The sequence below is a fragment of the Oryzias latipes genome, chromosome 13, assembly GCF_053564925.1.
Source record: "Oryzias latipes strain Hd-rR chromosome 13, Olatipes_Hd-rR_3.1".
NCBI lineage: Eukaryota > Metazoa > Chordata > Actinopteri > Beloniformes > Adrianichthyidae > Oryzias > Oryzias latipes.
Genome location: NC_136249.1, coordinates 26,422,708 through 26,441,373, shown reverse-complemented (window position 1 = coordinate 26,441,373; position 18,666 = coordinate 26,422,708). Strand labels below are relative to the sequence as shown.

The window sequence follows — 18,666 nt, the reverse complement described above, 5'->3', positions numbered from 1 at the left end:
TCATCAGCAAAAGCGAATGATGACACATATTTTTGTTGACGCTTTTTTTGTTTTTTTGTTGATTTATTCAGATCAAACCAAGTACTCTGGAAAAAAGTCACGTTTGCTTGGATGGTTGAATAGTTTTGTGGCTGCGTTTAAATGTGAAGTGTGCAGTTGTGTGTCAACAGCTTGGAAAACACTTGAAAGTCAAGGCTGGTGGAGGCTTCCAGGCAGAAAAAACTACACTATTTAATGTAACTGAGTCAACACACTTAGCTCTGAGTCTTAAGACGGGATTTTGAGTTACTTCTGTCATGTGGGGATTCCTCCAGATTGAGACACTCTTCTGTCGAGATTTGGTTCTCTGGTTTGTCCGCTTTTCCTACCATCTCTTCTAAGTCAGGAACCAAAAACATGAAAGTAGTTAACAGCAAATCTGGAACGTGAGTGTGTGGCAATATGCAGTGGAGCTGCTGTTAAAATCTGTCATTGAACAAAGGATGCTGTCTGCCACTTGACAGCTGCTCCACTGTGTCTTTGTGTTTTTGACTGCACACACAAACGTGTACATCTGCCCACGTTAGAACGCTGACACTGCTTTCTTTGCTTTATCTTTTTGGTGTTTTGTTCTTTAGATTTGCTCAGTCGTGTTTAGTTTTTGGCATTTGATGTAATCTTATTTAGTCTTTAAGTTCTGTTTTGGGTCTTCCCCCAAGTTACTGTTACACCAGATCTTAGTTTCTAATTATCAAGTTATCCTGTTTCAACTGGGAAGTCCTGTTCAGTATTAAAGACTTTAGTTTTTTTATTTTTCGGGCATCAGGTCTTTTGTATGTTGCACTTTTTCGTGCTACTCTGGAAAAAAGTCTTTCTCACAGAAAAAAAAGAACAAGACATTTCTCTGTTGTTATAATTGAAAAAAATCTGCCAATAGAACTAATTGTTTTGCCCTTTTAGATTAAATAAAGCTTGAAATAGGCTTTAAACATTCATATTAAAGTGTATTGCTCTGGTAATTGGAAAAATGATTTCTTAAACCAGGCGTGTTTTGCTCATAAAAAGTTTAGCATCTTTAGCAAGTATGTATATTTAGACACTTGTCCTCCAAAATACATCCAATTTTAAATACTACAGCAACTATCCAACTATCCTTATTTCTAGACCATTTCACCAAAAAATAAGAATACTATTTAGAGCTGCAAATTTTAAAATAAATATGTTTTAAAATATATATGTAAATAAAACGAAATCAAGAAAGTCAGTTAAATAAGAGCTTTCAAAAATAAAACTTTAGCTTACAAGAAAAGTTTGAAAAAGTGTTTTGTTCAAGAATTCAAGATTAAATGACTCAACCAAAAATTCAAGATGTATTGTCTTAAAACAAGTCATAACAGCGTACTGTACAGTTACTGTTAAGTTAGTTTTGTCTTATGTCAAGTATAAAGGGATAATAAAAGCTAGATAAAAATACTTGATGAGATTTTGTATTTTTTCCAATGTACTTGTTATATGATATTATGTTTATCTTTTATCAGACACGGGTGTCCGATAAAAGAAGAGCCTAAGATTTCAGTTGTCGATACAGACACTGTGAACTTTATTGAACTAGTACTTGTTATATGTCTTGGTTTATTCTCAAAATAAATAATATTTTTTTTAAGTTAATTTTGTTTCTTGAACATCGGAAAAGACATAATAAATGTATATATTAACCCTTTTTTCAGAGTTTTGTTGTCTATGGATGAGAAACTGACTCAAGTTATCAGATTTGATCACAAATCACAAAATGTTTTTACATTTTTTTTAAACGTTTATAAAAAAGCTTCAAGAAAACGCCTTCTCCTGAAAGAAGCTGGTTTGCCACAGTAAGAATAGCGCAGCTTAATAAATGTCATCAGCTCTGCTGCTACAGTGAATATAAATCTTTGATTGAGGCTGTCTGTCCTGCACTTGTCCTCCTCCTTTTGTCTTTTGTCCAGACTTTTTTCAATGGCCTGTGTCCATTCCTTCTCCTTATGTTCCGAATTGACCCATTTGTATTCTAGGATTTTTCATTGGCAGGAGCAGATTAACTGCTTTGTTTGGTGCTTTTTTTTTTTGTCAAGGCCCTGAAGGCGTGTGCCAGATGCCCTCTTTTCTTCACGGGGCCCTTATATTTAAATCACAGCAGCTGGGAGGTGCATTTGCTGGAAGAAAAGACGTGTGCACTAAAGGGGGGGCATTTTTTATTTTAAGAGTCGGGCTTCAGTTATATTTTGGCAAACAGCTGTAGCAGAAAAAGATTTTTGCTGCGTAAAGGCGCCGGAGGAAGGGAGGAGGTGGAACAGGGATGAAGAGTCAGACGGTCCTGTGCCTCCCCCCAAGGCGGTGATGCTGAAGCAGAGGCCATCGCAGGGGAGCACACACGTCTCTCTACAAATCTGACACGCTTTTCTTTGTTACTGTCCGTATGGAAAATGCATTCATTCTGCATTTCCTGCCAAGATGTGAATTCCTACTGTGTGCTAATGCAAATCCTGACCGTGACATTTCAAATGGTCCTTACACATACAATTGTACTTAATTAAATGCAACTGCTGGGCACAGACGTGTCTTTTAGCCAACACACATCTATGAAATGCCAGCATCCCAGCAGAAAAAAATGAACATTTTATGCCTTGTACAGTAAGTTCATTACAGAATAATTTAACGATCAGTAGTAGGAAGGACAATCACATTTGCTGTTTACGATGACATAGGAATGACAATGATCCCTCATTAGCATATTCTTCACCCAAAATGAAGGTTTTCAAAAGGTTTTTAGCTTTAAAACTTTTGGTTCAGACCAATCATGACAACTGTTATGACACATAATTAAGATACCCCTTGAAACAAATCCCTTAAACATATAGCTTTGTGGAGCTTTGTCTGGTTTTATTAGACATTTTTCTCTTTGTTTTGATCATATCTTTGCTTTGTTTTTGGAAAAATAATTTTTTTATTTTGTCTGTATATGTTCAAGCTTTGCCATGAGACATAAAAAAACAATTTGATTACATTTTTTGATGTTTTTTTTGCAGTAAAAAAGGACTAACTTTACCACTCAGGTCAGTTTCAGGTTTGTGGTGAAATTGCTGTTCAATATGATGAGGAATATCAAGGAAAGAAAATAATCTGGGGTTTTACTAAAACAATGGATATTAAAATTGACACATAAAACGGTTATAAAGATAAATTATTATGGTCACCGTAAAAATCTCTCAAAAAGTCCCCAGATTGGTCTCATGCCATTTCAGCCGATTTTAGGCCTCCTTAGAATCTTTAAGGCTGTTAAATAGACCTTTAAAACAAAAAAAGCATGAACTTTACAAAGTTCTAAGAATAACAAACAAATATACTGAGTGCATGTTGGATCAATTAAATTTGAATAGAGAAATGTTTTAAAAAAAACACTTGAACAATAATAAATGACATCCAAAAATCTTCTAATTCCTGATCAATTTATTCCGAATTTAATAATTTAGTGAAACAAACAGTTGATAGAAGGGCTCTTCTGCTGAGATAGTCCTGAAAAGTTGTGGCCTTTATAGCCACGTTTGATCACACACTTGTGGGCATGTGGTGTGAATGCTGCAGCCAGGAACAAAAAAGGAAGCTCACTCTGGCTCAACACACAACAGCAAACCGTTACACAAAAAGGAGAAGTCTCTCCTCATAGGTGAATAAATCATGACCCTCTCAAAGGATGATTACAAGCTAGTATGACGGTGAGCTGGAAATTCCTCCAAAAGAGTAAGAGTGTGCGTGCATCTCCTTAACATACACAGACTATCGTTAAAAACCGTGTCTCTCCCTAGAGGCTCCAGAGATGAGTCGCAGGCTAGGATGCTACCGAACAGACCAATCAGGATGTATTGAACTCACAGAGAAGGCTCAAGCAAGCTGGAACAGAGCAGCCCATTCAGAGTTAACCCATCATGTGGTTTAGGAAGCTGCCCTCATCCTCTGTGGGGATTTGCAGTCTAAATATATTTGCTCTGAATCACCTCAAAGAAAGAAGGAATCAGATTTTCTGGTATCAATGACAGAAATGCAAATATTAGAATAAAAACTGTCATAATTAGTAACTGCAGAGAGGTTAAGAGGTTTCATGAAAATCAAACAGTCCTTTTTCCAGCCACATCTGTACTAAATCAGTCATTTCACTCAAATACTTATTTTTTCTACCTTTAAGTGAGTTTGGCACATGTGGATTTGCAGTTTTATGCATTAGGGTTTCAGATATTTGTTTTCCTAAGGCTCCTCATGGGCCCTCACTGGCATGCTCTTGAGGGTGTTTGAGCTGTTTTTGAATTGGGGGTGCCAAACCTGGACACAGGCACTGGAAAACATTGGTACTCATAAATATTTGCTGGTTTTCATATTAAAGAAAATGTCTTGAAGCCTTTTGCAGGCCAGGCAGCACCTCTGCAAAAAGTTTATGGAGGACAAAAAGCAGCATGGGGGTGTTGTGACACAGAACATTCATCATCTTTATTTCTATTTCTCACATGATGCTTATGCAAGCCTCAGGTAATCATCTGTGCTGGGAGGGAGACAAAGGCTTTCAGGGTGCTCATTGTTGCCTTAAGAGACATAGAGCAAGATCAGCACCTTGTGGCAATATAGGGAAGTACTGTCGTCATGGTGATGAGATGGAGAAACTAAAAACAAGTTAAAATCTCTCCCCATTGCAAAATAAATGTAAAACAAAAATCTTAAGAGAAGGAAAAGAAAGTTAAAGATGAAATACCTTTTTATAAAAATCATTTTGCATTAAAATGCAATATTCCATGTGGCTTTTTTATATATTTCATACATTTTTTTAAACAACATTTGTTTTCTGTTCAAATTTTTGAGTTTCTTCTGCCTTTGTAAGAACCTATGAGGACATGGCACACAACTATTAAAACATAATAGTATATATATCATTTTGTGTGGTGATACACGACCAAAACTATCGATATTCGGAGCTCGATTAGTTATGACGTCATCAGGCACATAGCCGAGTTCTGAAAAACAGATCGACCCAAATTCAATTTTGGTGTTGTTATTGAGAAGCAAATAGCAATTAAATGGACCGAATAGCGTCTTTTTCAGGTACGTATTGGCATTATTATACACACAGTTGAATTTATTGCAGTTTTACCAAGTATCCATCGACTTTTTGGAAGGTTAGCTGTTTTTGTCCATAAAGCAAGGTCTGCTAAGCTATCTTTAGCATTAGCATCGCCGTCAAAAACAATGCTATTTTTGTTTGCCGCAGTGATTTGTTGAAAATATTCGACCTGTTGTTGAGACATTCAACATTATCATCATTTTCAAGCTCGACTAGTAAAGCTAGTCCTTCGCCCAAGATAACATCTGTTTTGTGCATTCAAGTTTGCCCCAAAATCACGACTTTAGGCTATATGTATCTTTTTTAACTGCGTGTTGTTACTATTAAAACTGTTACTGATAATATATATATAATTATTCTGTTCATTTTAGATGACCCCTTTGATAAACCGCCTTGCAGAGGCTGCTCATCCCATCTAACCGAACCATACATCAAGTGCGCAGAATGTGGACCTTCACCTTTTTTGTTGTGTCTTCAGGTAAGCCAGATGAGGATGCTTATAATTTGTTTGTTTTGGCTCTTTAGAATGTGTGTTTGAACACAAACCGAATAACTCAGCTGTAACTTTACGCAGACAGACCACAGTTTAAACACTTTGGACAAAACCTTACGATTTTTTTTTTTAGCCCAGTATTTCCTTGTTGTTGTTGCAAAACTTCTTGGCAATAAATGTTAGACTTCTGCAAAATTAGTTTGCTTTATATTTTAAATGAGTCCATATTTGTGAGGAACGCGCATTTGTGCAATGAGCAGCAGAAGGTATGCAAGGTTTTCCAAATAGCCAAACTGCTTTTATTTCTGTAGCCATTGATTGACCCTTATTTTTGGAACTTCTGGAGGTTTCCACATCAGTGCCCGCCCAGCACTGATCGCCTTCCACAGATTTCTAACTACTATACCTGATTTGAGAAAAAAAATTCAAATGAAAGAACATGATGCCATCCCACGGCAGTGTATAATAAAGAGGTGTCAGGGTGTTCCGTCCAGTTCTTTCATGTTCCACTGATTATCCTGTTTCTTAACAATTGTTTTATTTATTTTTTACATTGCCAATACCATATATCTTCCAATAGTGGCTGGTCTTCAATTAATGTCAGGGCTATTATTGGAGGATATACGGTAAGTCTTACATCCATTATTAAATAATATATTTATTGCCTTAGAAACATTATTACATTTGAGAAAAAATCATGTAGCACAAATTAAAATACTTTTGCACTCTGAATTTTGAATTTGTTCAAATAGCATTAGATCGTATTGCTAAACCAAATAATGTTTTGTATGTATGTTCTTTATTATGAGTGTTAAGTGTTACATTTTCTAGGGTTTTCTATTGTTACAAATATTCTATGATAGATACAATTTTATTAAAAATTAAAATAATTGACATATTTAATTTTGTATCTATAAAATATATCAACTATATATTAATAAGTACAGTTTTTAAATATAGTATTACATTCTGTAGTAAAAGGGTATTAAAAGTACATTACAATGTTGTTGATCACATTTCTAAATGTGTTTCTTAAAAAGTGACGCTTTATTATAGTTTTATAGCACACTGATATTATGAAATCTTTTAAAATTATTTAAAAGGATGAAGTCAAATTGTGTCTAACCTGGTTTAATACTGTGCTTTCTCACACACCTGTGTTGAATACAAATTCTTTTGTTAGTTACTTCCAAAAATGCACTTGTTTTTTCTTTCTAGATTAGAACTTTGTTATTTTGCAAAATGATTTCCTTCACTGTTAAATTAATGGGGAAATAAATGACCAGATCTTTACGATTGGGTTTATTTGAAAAATAAGCCACATTATAACTGCTGCTTCTTTCATGGTCGTCATATCGATACAATTTATGAATTCACTTAATTTGCATGTAAGTTTTACTTTTCTCAGTTAAGAAAACCTCCTCAGTGCATTCAAAGAACTTTTATTTAATGAACAAATCGTGTCTTTTACCTGACCAGCTTTACCCTGAACTTATTTCGTTCCAGTGTTTTACCAGAGGATTTGAATACAAGAAGCATCAGAGTGATCACAGATATGAAATCATGGTGAGTGGAGCTGCAGTTGAGTTTCTCGGGTGTAGCTAAACATCATGTTTAGCGGGCATCTTTTGTGTTACCTCGACTCAGACTTCAGACTTCCCGGTGCTGGAGCCTGGATGGACGGCGCAGGAGGAGATGGCTCTGCTGGAGGCAGTCATGGATTGCGGGTTTGGGAACTGGTAAGAGGTCGAAGACATTTTACCAGTGTTTTCTTTTTGAATACACTTATTTTTACTAACTTCAAAAAGCAAGTTTTTAATGTTTTATCATTTAGCTATTTATCATTGGTGTCATGTTAGTTTCATTGTCTTTTGGTTTCAAAATGTGACAATTTTTACAAGTCATTTCTGCTGTTTAATGGAAATCTCACATTAATTATTTAAAAAAGAAGATTGGTGAAAATATTATTTAACAGTGGTTATATTGTTTTTTAATTTAAGTGTAATTTAGTTACTGCCTCGAAGTTTGGGGAAAAGCATATTCTGTCCATATATATAAAGCCTTTGTTTCATTTACAGAAAAAAGCAATTAGTATAATCAACAAAAAGGCAGCAGAGAATTCACTAATAATTTAATTGATTTTTTAAAAACTTTATTATTCATGTTAAAAGCCAAATTGAAAATTCTCCCAAACATCATTCAATCCGTTTTTTCTTTTGTTTCATAAGACGATAGCGACAGGAGGAAATATAATTTGCCACTTGCACGCACAACTAATAGACACACATATCACTATATGCAGTCAATCTATGCAACTCACTGGACAGTACATTGAAAGAAACTACAAGCATAGTTGCATAGATTGGAAAAAAAAAGCTTAAAAATGGGATATTTAAAAAATACAAGCAGAGAACTGAAGTAAGACATCCACAAACGTAAGCTTGAGACCGAGCTGGGTTAAGGAGGGGATAGAAATGTAGAAATGTAAAGTTTTGTTGTTTGTGTTGTTATTAACGTCGCAATGTGCTTCTTTAAAAGGAACAGATTAACGTCATTTCTGGATATAGAGCGCACCTGATTATAAGCCGCACCCATTCCATTTTTAAAGGATAAAACATTTTGTACATACATAAGCCGCACCTGTCCATAAGCTGCATGTGCCCACATTGAAACATGTGTTGTAGAATGAGGATGTGTATGTGCTGAAACCACGAGCCCTGTGTGTAAGAAAGAGGGGAGAGCGTGCAGCGCTAGAGGGAGGCTGTCACTTACTCTTGCACTGCTAGTGCTCCTTCCTCTTACACACACAGTGCACTGACACACACATACTCATTCTACAACACCAATATAGTTAGTTCATTGATAGTAGTTAGTTGTTACGGTTATTTGTTAATAAAGATTAGTGCGTTGTAATTATTACTTGTACGTAGGCCTGCACAATATACCGCAAATTTATCGTTATCGCAATATCAAGCTGTGCAATATGCATATCGCAAAAGACAGCAAATTTGCAATAAATGGTTACCTTAGATGTGGCCAAACAATCTTATGGCAGCTTGAAGTGTTTAATGGATTGAAAGAATCCCTTTCTGCATTTGACCAATGAGATGGACCTCTTCACGTTGTTAACTAATCGGATGGCGCCCTATTATGTTGTATGTTCGCCTCCTATGTCAACAAGGGTCATTTGTAGTATAATTTTTAAGCTGTTGTAATGGAATGGGAATAATATTTTTGGTTGTTTTGCTAATTGTTTATATACTGCAAATTATATCGTTATCGCAATATTAATTACTAATATCGCATATCGCGAGTTTTCTTCATATCGTGCAGTCGTACTTGTACCGGTATTCATTTGCGACGCAGCCGCCGGAGGATTTTGTGTTCATCACAGCGGTCATCAAAAATCCCACACCGTCACAGCTCTATTCCAAACAGTGCCTGTGACATGGCAGCAATATGGTAGTAACAGCACTAACAGGGCTTGTTAAAAAAAAACATACCGGTAAAAGTCACTGAAAGAAGAAAAAAAAAAGTCACTGAAAGCAGCAGTAACTTATAAGCACGCCTCTGCGTGACACGCGCCTCCTGTGCACTGAAACCATGGAGGTTTTCCTCCTCAGTGTCAGATTGGAACAGCGTCAGATATTCTTCCCCACACTCTCTCTGTCTCTCTTTCGTTGTCGCTGTCATTGTCACTCTGAGGCAAATTCACTCCTGAGCCGGGTTTTCCAAACCCGTTGGTGATGGTGGATTTTTTCACACTGCTTTTAACGATTGGTTTTAACTTAAAGCTGCTTAAGCATTTCTTCTTGCATTTTCTATAATGAGGGTCTTTTTGTGCTATTCATTCCCAAAGCGGGAATTCACATTAAACTTGCGTCTTCCTCGACACATATACCGTATTCCCCCTGCTCGAGCGCCCCTAGCGGGCGTTAGAAAATATGCATAAAAAAAAGATAAAAATGCAGAAATTAGTCGCATCATTGAAGAAGCCGCAGGTTTGAAAGCGTGTGACAAAAGTAGCGGCTTATCATCTGGAAATTACGGTATATAAGAATTTTCTTCATGCTGTTCCAAATGTTCAAGCCTAAAGAAGGGCTAATTCATTTTTTTTGGAACCTCTACATCTGAGTACGGTAATTAAATGGAATGAAGGTAATAAGAATACCAGAATACTAGGCAGTTGCAGGTTTAATTAAAACTTCAAATTTGTATCTTTTAATCCGTAAAAACATCATCTTTCACACATGCCATGTTGAGAAAAGTCCTCTAATTGTCTGCGTTCATTCTTCTCAGGCAGGACGTGGCATATCAGATGCGCACAAAAACCAAAGAGGAGTGCGAGAGCCACTACATGAAGAATTTCATCAACAACCCCCTGTTTTCCTCCACCTTACTCAGCCTGAAGAAAACGAAAGATTCTCGTTTTGCAGAAGGAGCAATCCCCTTCAAACGTATGTTCCTGCATAGTGACTCTCCTTTCATTTGATTCTACAGAGAAGGAATGAGATGAAGGCATCGTGCATGAAGAAAGCACCTCAGTACATTCACATTTACTCATTTAAACGACACGCTAAAAAGCTGTTTCCTATAATGAGGGCAATGTGGGGTAAAGGGCCCAAAGACACACAATAACTGTCTGGGATTTGAACCCTTGACAGCTTGCTAATGCGTTAAACGTAGGCAAAGCTGATTGTTTGGGGTTTAATTGTGTTTTAAATCTGTTTTGAAGGCTATTGGTGAAGATATTATTTATTGATCATCTCCTCTTTAAGATTCACAACTACTTGTGTAGAAATACTCAGAAATGCAATTTTATGTTTCATTTTATTTATTGATGTAAAAGCACCAAAAACGTGATGTTCATGGGAGTGGGTCTTTAAGTCTTCTTAGAGGAAAGCTGTTCCACAGTCTCAGAATTTCCAGAAAAGATTAATGATATTATATCTACAAATAGTCTAAATGTGGACAGGAGCAGCAGGTAAAGGTGGTTGCAGTCAGTGTCAGAGCTTAAAAACAAATCCAAGTACAGTTTATTCACGAGTCCGTTTAAAAATCTTCACATCAGTGACTGTGAGATCTTTATTTTTTTGTGCACCACACTCCAGCCTGTGACGACCCGCCCCGGCCCATATTTGACTCGGTGCTCTCTCGGGACATGGCGGGTTACATGCCAGCCAGAGCAGACTTCATGGAGGTGAGGCCACTGTCATTTTTGTGTTCTAACGTAGCCTGTCCATGTGAATGAATTGCCACAGCAGAGCTGTGAGTGAGTATTATTGAACCGAGGCTCACGCCTTTGTTGCTGCTTTTGAGGCATCAGATCTTCTGCTCTGTGGACTTTAATCAAGCCAGTGGGATTCTCAAATCATCTTTCATGTGTCTCTTTAGGAGTTTGACAACTACGCAGAATGGGATTTAAAAGACATCGACTTTGTGGACGATGACTCAGACATCCTTCACGGTGAGATTTTCCTCTTTGCTCCACTGCGCTCTAGACCATAACAGCTATGAGTTTAATGCTCGTCTGGGATGTGTGCTTCTTTTTTTTCAGCTCTCAAGCTTGCAGTTGTTGATATTTATCATTCAAGGTTAAAGGAGCGGCAAAGAAGGAAGAAGTAAGTTCTTGTGCATTCGTCATCCTGTAATAACACCAGTTAATCAACAGATGGCGCCATAAGCGTCTGTTCTGATCTTCTGGAGATTTGTTTCCCCAAACACAATCTTCAGGTAGAACATAGCCAAAAACCCAAAAACCCCATCTTCTTTCTATTTAACAATTACGCATCAGTTATTACAAACAGTTATAATTTGATAGCAATAAAACTTTAAACAAAAATGAAGATATAGCAGAATAAGTGATGCTTTTTCATTAGACTTTTTCCTCAGCTCTTGTTAAGATGAACATCGTTAGATTGAGGTGAGAGGCTCTAAATGAAGCTACTTTTATTTCCTAAATATTTTTGCAGCATCGCAGGCAAAGGCTACGTCTTTGTGAACAGTTTGACTTTCTGCCCAGTTTTGGGCTGGCAGGGCAACTGTTTTTCCTGCTGGAAGAAAACACTTTCAAATTCACATGAACAATTTTTTTTCCTTCTCTTTTCTGCTTATCTGTGCAAATGTGGAGCTTTTTTAAGTGGTGACTTTCAATATTAGTACTTTTTTGTGTACCTTTAATATTCAAACTGGTTAAAATTATCTTACTGCATAAAAAATATGAAATCACAGTTATGTTTTACTTAAAATATATTTTTTTATTCAATGAGAGCTTTATGATTAGAGGTTGTTTTTTTTCATAGCCAGCTAATTTCTGTTCGGTTTAGAAAAGAAAATGTTGCAAGCAACTTTAAGTACTTTCATGGAAATAAATTTTTGATTCCTGGAACATGCTGGAATGTCCTATTAGGTTGGGCACATACCTTTTTTTAGACACTTCCTTTCTTTGTTTTTATTCCGGCAATAAACCTCTGCAATCACATTTGACAGAATCTGCAGCTCTCTCAAATCAGCTCCTAGAGACTCTTTAGGTTTTATTAAAAAAAACTACAAGTTATTCATGTTTATTTCTGTATAGATATGTGTGACATCATCAGATGTATTTTCTGTACAGCATCACCGTCAGAAACTGTGTTTTTAAAAATTATATTTCAAAGGAAAACTGTTGATGATAACAAATCAGATGGTAATAGTAATGTAAGCTCTGTCTTTTATCATATTGCAGACAGATAATCAGATCTTGTTAGTTATCCTGTACCAAATAAAAATCCTAAAAGGTTTATGTTTACAAATGTTTGTACTCAGAAGCAAAAGTGTCAAATTTTGTGGTGATATTGAAGAAATGTGTTTTTATTTGATAAGTTTAGTTTTTCACCGCCCTCAAACTGATTTATTTTTAGCTGAGTTCAGTTGAGTTCTGTGAATATTGAGTCTGATCCAGTGTTAGTCGAACTTTTGGGTGGATGTGAACAGCAGCAGCTAAACCGACATCCTGGTGTCTTTCAGGATCATCAGAGACCACGGACTGATCAATCTCCGTAAATTCCAGAGTGAGTCTCCTGCTGAGCCCCCCCCCCCTCCCATGACGGTTTTCATAGCAGCTCTCTGCTGTCAACCTGGCGCTGACCGTGGACGCACACCAACATTTCTGTGGTGCTTTGTTGTGGAATCGGATGAAGCTTTAGCTCCAGGGCCTTTTTTTTTTTTTTTTTTTTTTTTTTTTAAGCTAGTGTCCACCTGTTTGCGCTTTGACTCCAGCAAGCTGGATGATGCTTTGCATCTGTTGTTTGAGATATTTTCTTGTTACAAAAAGGGGAGGGCAGCTGTGATTAGATTAGTTCAGTCCACCCAGCCCACAGTCACACCTCGACGTGTTGCTGTGTAAAAAGCTGTCTGCGGTTTGGGAGTGGAACAGATCTCCTCTCATGTTTTATTTATGTTTCCTTCACCCTCCAGTTTGCCCTCCTCCTTTTTTTTTACCTTCTCTGCCTTATCTTTCCAGCCTTTCAAGACAAAAGAGAATTTGAGTGGCTGTAGAGCTGCAGGCTGGTTGTCATGGAGACTGTCAAAGTGTGTGAGTGTGTGCGTGTCTTTCGCTGTGGGCTCACTGTATTATGTCTCTGTGCTGCTGGAGGCAGAATGACCAGGTGGTTATGTTTGTGTGCTGGAATGAACGAAGCACACCGGTCCTGCGCTCTCGTCTCCATGTCGACCAGAATAGCTGTGCTCTGTGTTTTCACTGTTGGGTGAGGAGCATGACCTCAGGTGAGGTGGCAGCTGCTAATTAAGGCTGAAGTCCTATGGTCGAACTTGACCAGGGCGTGTGCGCGGCCACTCCTCGCGTCACAGCAGCTCTGCTGCCTGCTGTTGACGCTCATCTGTTGCTCGGCAACAAATGGCGCCGGCTTTAGTGTGTGTCCGCCTGTTGAGTCAGTTAAGTATGGCAAATGCACATCAGCAGAGCGATAAAACGACAAAATACAGTGAGGTTTTTTTGTTTCTCTCTGATGCAGCAACATAACTGGATCATTCCTTTAGGTGAACACGTTTGAGTTTTAAATACATTTATATTTTAATTGCTTTGCAAGTTCTAGCACCTAAATCTGAAGTAATACATTGAAAAACATAACGCATTTACAACACATAAAGTTATTAATGTTTCCTTTTTTATTAATGTATTTAGATTTTTCAGTGGTTTCATAAATGAATTCTTAACAAGAGAAGAAGCCTTCCTCAGCACCGTTGTCTCAGAACAACGGGTCAGAACCAGACTTTTGCAGAACTCTAACAGACTGAAATGAGTTGGATGTGTGAGTCGTGCAGTGAGGCATTTAGAACTATGGCTCTGAAGGATGATATCCCTCCTCTATAAAAAAAAGCACCAATCTACCAACATCAGCTGCAGGTTTTGTTGTGTCATGCAGAGTCGGACGTCCTGACTGACCCCTGAAAGGAAGGCACAAAAAAAACACTTAAGAAAGAGAGAAAATTAAGTAATTTAGGTCCTTCTTTTATACATTTAGTAAACCCTGAACAACAAGAATACAGAATATAATTTACAAACATTCCCATGTGGGTTATTTGACCAAGTGTTGTCCTCCTCCAGCCTTTTTTTTTAAAACTATGGGAAATAACTTTGACTTCCAGATTGAATCATGTTAGAAAAAAATGTTGTCAGGTCAGTTCACAAATTCACCGTTCGGGGTTTGTTTTGCAAGAAAATTGCTGTCCATTCTATCTAATGTAAAGTAGTCCAACAACAATACAAAAAAACCCACAATTAAAGTCTAATTCTAACATGTTTTTCATTTGTTTGAATGGATTTAAGATCCATGACAGCTTCTTCTTAAAGTGAATATTTAAAAACTTCAATAATGAGGTTTTTAGATATCGCTCAATTCATACACTTTTTCCATCTCTTGCTGTCAGCGGTTGTGACATCAGAACACTGGAAAATGAAAAGTGAGAAAAGGAATCACAGGTTTAATACACTTTTGATTATTGACTGAAAAGCAGCTTCCTTTAAAGTTTCTAATCAAACATTTTCTGATTGTTGGTTTGACATGTCAGAGAAGCAACACAGGCGGAAAAATAATACAGATTTCATATTACCTGATTGAGTTATCACTGACTCAACACTGAGGCAGTTTTAATCACAGGTTTACAATCTGATTTAATGTGCATTTTGACAAAATTCAATACATTATAGATTTATTTGGTCATAATAAACACAGTTTGAAGGAAAGCTGAACAAAAATTGTAATTTTTAATTTAAAACTCAATAGAAAAGTCAGTTTTTGCTCTGACAAAGTACAGGGAAAATAAACATCAACAAATATAGAATTTTCTAATGAAAAGTTAAATCAAATATTTTATTTTCAAAGCCAACTTCACTTATGAATGTAGAGAGGGCTGTCATGCCATTTCCCAACTAACTCGGTAATGTATGAAGACACAGATCAGCCGTGTGTTAAAAGCCTGAACAAATTAGGAGATGTAAAAGTTCTTTCCATGCAGCCCCGTCAGTGAATCCACAATAACTGTGATATCTGAGGGATGCTGCGACGCAGCGCAACAAATCTCCACCAGGACAGAGTCAAATGTCTGAAAGATTTATGCTGAATTTTAGAAGGAAAAAAATTTCCCTTTTCTGTTAAACACTCTCCAGCACAGCTCCAACGAAGGAACCAGCTTTCTGAAATGCTGAAGATTTTGTTTTTTGATGTTCTTTTTTGTGAACACCAACCTTTTTAAGGGTGAGAATGAAAAGTTAAATAGTCAACAGACTGTTGAGAGTGCAAATGCTAAAACTACAAAACAAACAAAAAACAATTAAATTCATCAATCTCACACTTCCAAACATTTAAAAAGGTCTAAACGTGCATTTTTTGCCCTGAAGCATTCGTTCTTCTCTGCCTTTGATAGTGCTGGAGCGATGCTATCCAAAGGAGGTTCAGGAGCTTTATGATGCTATGAGAAGGTTTGCCAGAGTGGTCGGGCCAACGGAGCACGACAAATTCATCGAAAGTCATGCAGGTCAGTGTTCAAATGTCGCAGACAGCCAGAAGTTTTAGGCTTTATCCTGAAAAGGTTAGATTTAATGAAATGGTTAGAAGACTTTCAGAAGCAGTTTCCACACAGATGTCTCACTGGTGCTGCAGAGGAGACCTTCCCTTAAGCCTCCTGTTGTCGTTTTCACACAAGCACGCCGGAGCGCCATCACGCTTCGGCGTGCTCGTGTGAAATGAGCTAATATTCTCTCAGGCCTTCTGGAGGACTGACCTCCACTTTCACCAAAGCTGCTCCATCTGTTGCAGTCCTCCACATTTTCAGTTTGCTATTACACAGATGGTTGTGTCCCAGATTGTTTGGTGGCTTTCAGCAGTTGCCAGGCAACAAGTGTAGAATAGAGACAGTTGATGTGAAGAAACTCTATTGCCTATAAGCCCTGCACTCAGCCTTTTTACTAAATAAACACAACATGGTATTAATTCATTTAAAGGTGTTTCAGTTCATCTTTGGACTTTGCTGTCGTTTGAAGGGGTTTTTGCTGTTCTGAGGGAATCTGACCTGCAGCTGTGAGCGGTCAGGACTGTTAGGTGAACTGTCTCCCTTCACCTCTGTGTCTTTACAGTGGAGTTTGAGTTGCGGAGAGAGATCCGCAGGCTGCAGGACTACAGGAAAGCAGGAATCAAGTCCTTCTGCAGTGAGTCCACGTTGACCTCATCTTAACTGTACTTGATCCTGAAGCTGCACGCATGAGCTGGAAGCTTTTTTCCGCTGACTCGGCTTTGTTCCTCTTCTTACTTTCCTTTGGCCTAAAGCTGAGATGACAACAGGCCTTTTTAAAATGAAATTTTGGCTCGTGTGTCTCCGTGTCAGGCGCAAAGGTTTATGAGCGAGTGGGGCGGCTGCGTGAAGAGGAGCGGAAGAAGAGGACCATGCTGAACGATGTGCTGCAGTACATCCAGGATGGCAAAGCCTGTCAGCAGTGGCTCAGCAAACAGGCAGCAATGTGAGTCTGAAGTGGTGAAGTGGAGCTCTTTTGTTTTTTAACACCTTGCCACTCCGTTTCATTTTATTTCTCTAGCCATTCACCTTTCATTTCATCCAACCTCAAAATAAAACCCATATTACTCTGATTTTTCCTCTTGTTTGTAAAATATGTTTTTTGAGCACCTAAGCGTGTTCGTGTCATTGTACGAACACAAAAGATGAAATTACAAGAAAAATGTCTGTTCTTTCCCATTGCAGAGATGCTGGCATTACTCCAGCCGTCACAACAATCACAGTTTCGGGTACGAAGCCTTACCTCTTTTTCAGACGCACGTCTAGAAAAAACTGATCCTACTGTTGTTTTCTTCTGGAACAAGCCTCCGTTTGTCTGCCTAATATTATGCATGCGTGATTTCTGGGTCCTGCACAGCAACAGGTAGGAGAAGCGCCCCTCCTCTAAACCTGACTGGACTGCCGGGAACAGAGAAGCTCAATGAGCGGGAGAAAGAGGTACAGAGCAGCCATGTTTTACCATTTTAAAAGACCCGAAAGATTTCTCTTTTTGTTTGTTTTCCCTGCCTGAACCCACAGCAAACAGATCAACGCCGCTAACAATTATAGTTTTTGCAAATGAGGTCAAATGGGTTTGTAAACTATACAGGGTTATTTTTACAAAAAAACCTCTTATCATCTGAAGGAGAGACTGAGGTTTCATCATCAGGTGTGACGTTATTAACTTTAAGGTATATTTGCGCTAGAATACTGAATCTGTAGTTGTTATTTTCTGTCTTGAGGTAAGTCAAGCTCAACTGTCTTTATTTATTTACCTCAGACATTCCATAGTCAGGACCATCTTTAGTTGTTTCCTCCCAAATACAATGATCAAATCTGTCTCTAATCAAACAGGAACATGTTTTCTTTGTGACGTATTATTTATATCTTTTAGATACTTAAGAAACAAGCAGAAACTAATAATTGCACCACAAAAAGCTGCATTGGAGAGCAAGCAAAAAAAACAACCCTCAAAAGATCAAATGTCTGTGTTTCTGGTCGGAAGCAGCCCGAGGCTTCGAGCAATTATCGTCGTTTGATGCGTTTGTGTGTTGTTTGCAGTTGTGTCAGGTTGTGCGGCTGGTGCCCGGAGCTTATCTGGAGTACAAACAGGCCTTACTGAACGAGTGCAGACGGCAGGGGGGGCTGCGGCTGGCGCAGGCACGAGCGCTGATCAAGATCGACGTGAATAAGACCAGAAAAATCTACGACTTCCTCATCAAAGAGGGCTACATCACTAAAGCATAGCCGTTCAGAGCAGACTGCAGGAGGACGGTCACCGCTCTGTTTTATTCTTGTCACTGTGACGGTATTTTAAAAGGTGAACTAGTTGGCTGCTGTTTTAACGTATGACAAAGTGTTCAAACATATCTGTTTTACTATTAAAACTAATAAAATGACATCTTAAAAATCCACATCATAATGAGGGTGTATTTATTTTTCTGTCCTAAGTGTTAACCATAAATGATTTTGGTGTAGCATGTTGCTGCTTCTGTTGCAGTCGTTGGTGAATTTGTATTTCTTATCCTTTCCTTGTGTATGTGAATTAACTGTATTTCTATGATATCATCGTTTATTGTCGTAAAAATGTGCTGCTCTATTCACAGAATGGAATAAAGGTTAGTTTTCAAAAACATTTTTGCTCATGTGCTCCTTTTTTTCCTAACTGTTCTGCGATTGGTCCAAAAGCTGAAGTGCTGCGTGAGCGCTGGGTGTTTCAAGTTGAATGTGGCGAAACGTTGGTTTACTTACCGTACTCTCCACATCCAACCAAAATGCTACAGCGGCTGAATAATATTAGTTTATTTTTAGCTGTACTGTAGTATCAGCTTTTCTGACCAGGAAAAACCCAGTTCTTCACTGCAAAAACAAGCCCTTGAAATTTTTAAATAAAAGATAATTTTACTAAAAACAACCGTCTTTACTGTCTTAAAATTTAGTTTTTGCAGTGTTGTCGTTTCTGTTCTGTTTTTCTACTTTTTTCATGGAATATGAACCAGCCTCAATG

The 18,666-nt window shown here is 37.8% G+C and overlaps 1 protein-coding gene across 1 annotated transcript; it reads left to right on the top strand.

Moving 5' to 3' along the window:
* Positions 1-4,947: 4,947 nt before the first annotated feature.
* On the top strand, positions 4,948-18,294 carry tada2a (transcriptional adaptor 2A). The gene is made up of 15 exons (XM_004075321.5): positions 4,948-5,100; positions 5,491-5,597; positions 7,119-7,178; positions 7,260-7,351; positions 9,912-10,069; positions 10,724-10,812; positions 11,007-11,079; positions 11,170-11,233; positions 12,618-12,661; positions 15,537-15,647; positions 16,246-16,317; positions 16,494-16,626; positions 16,866-16,909; positions 17,038-17,117; positions 17,721-18,294. Exons 1-15 carry the CDS (start codon positions 5,076-5,078, stop codon positions 17,904-17,906), a joined length of 1,338 nt encoding a protein of 445 aa, XP_004075369.1. The 5' UTR covers positions 4,948-5,075; the 3' UTR covers positions 17,907-18,294.
* The last annotated feature ends 372 nt before the right edge of the window (positions 18,295-18,666 follow it).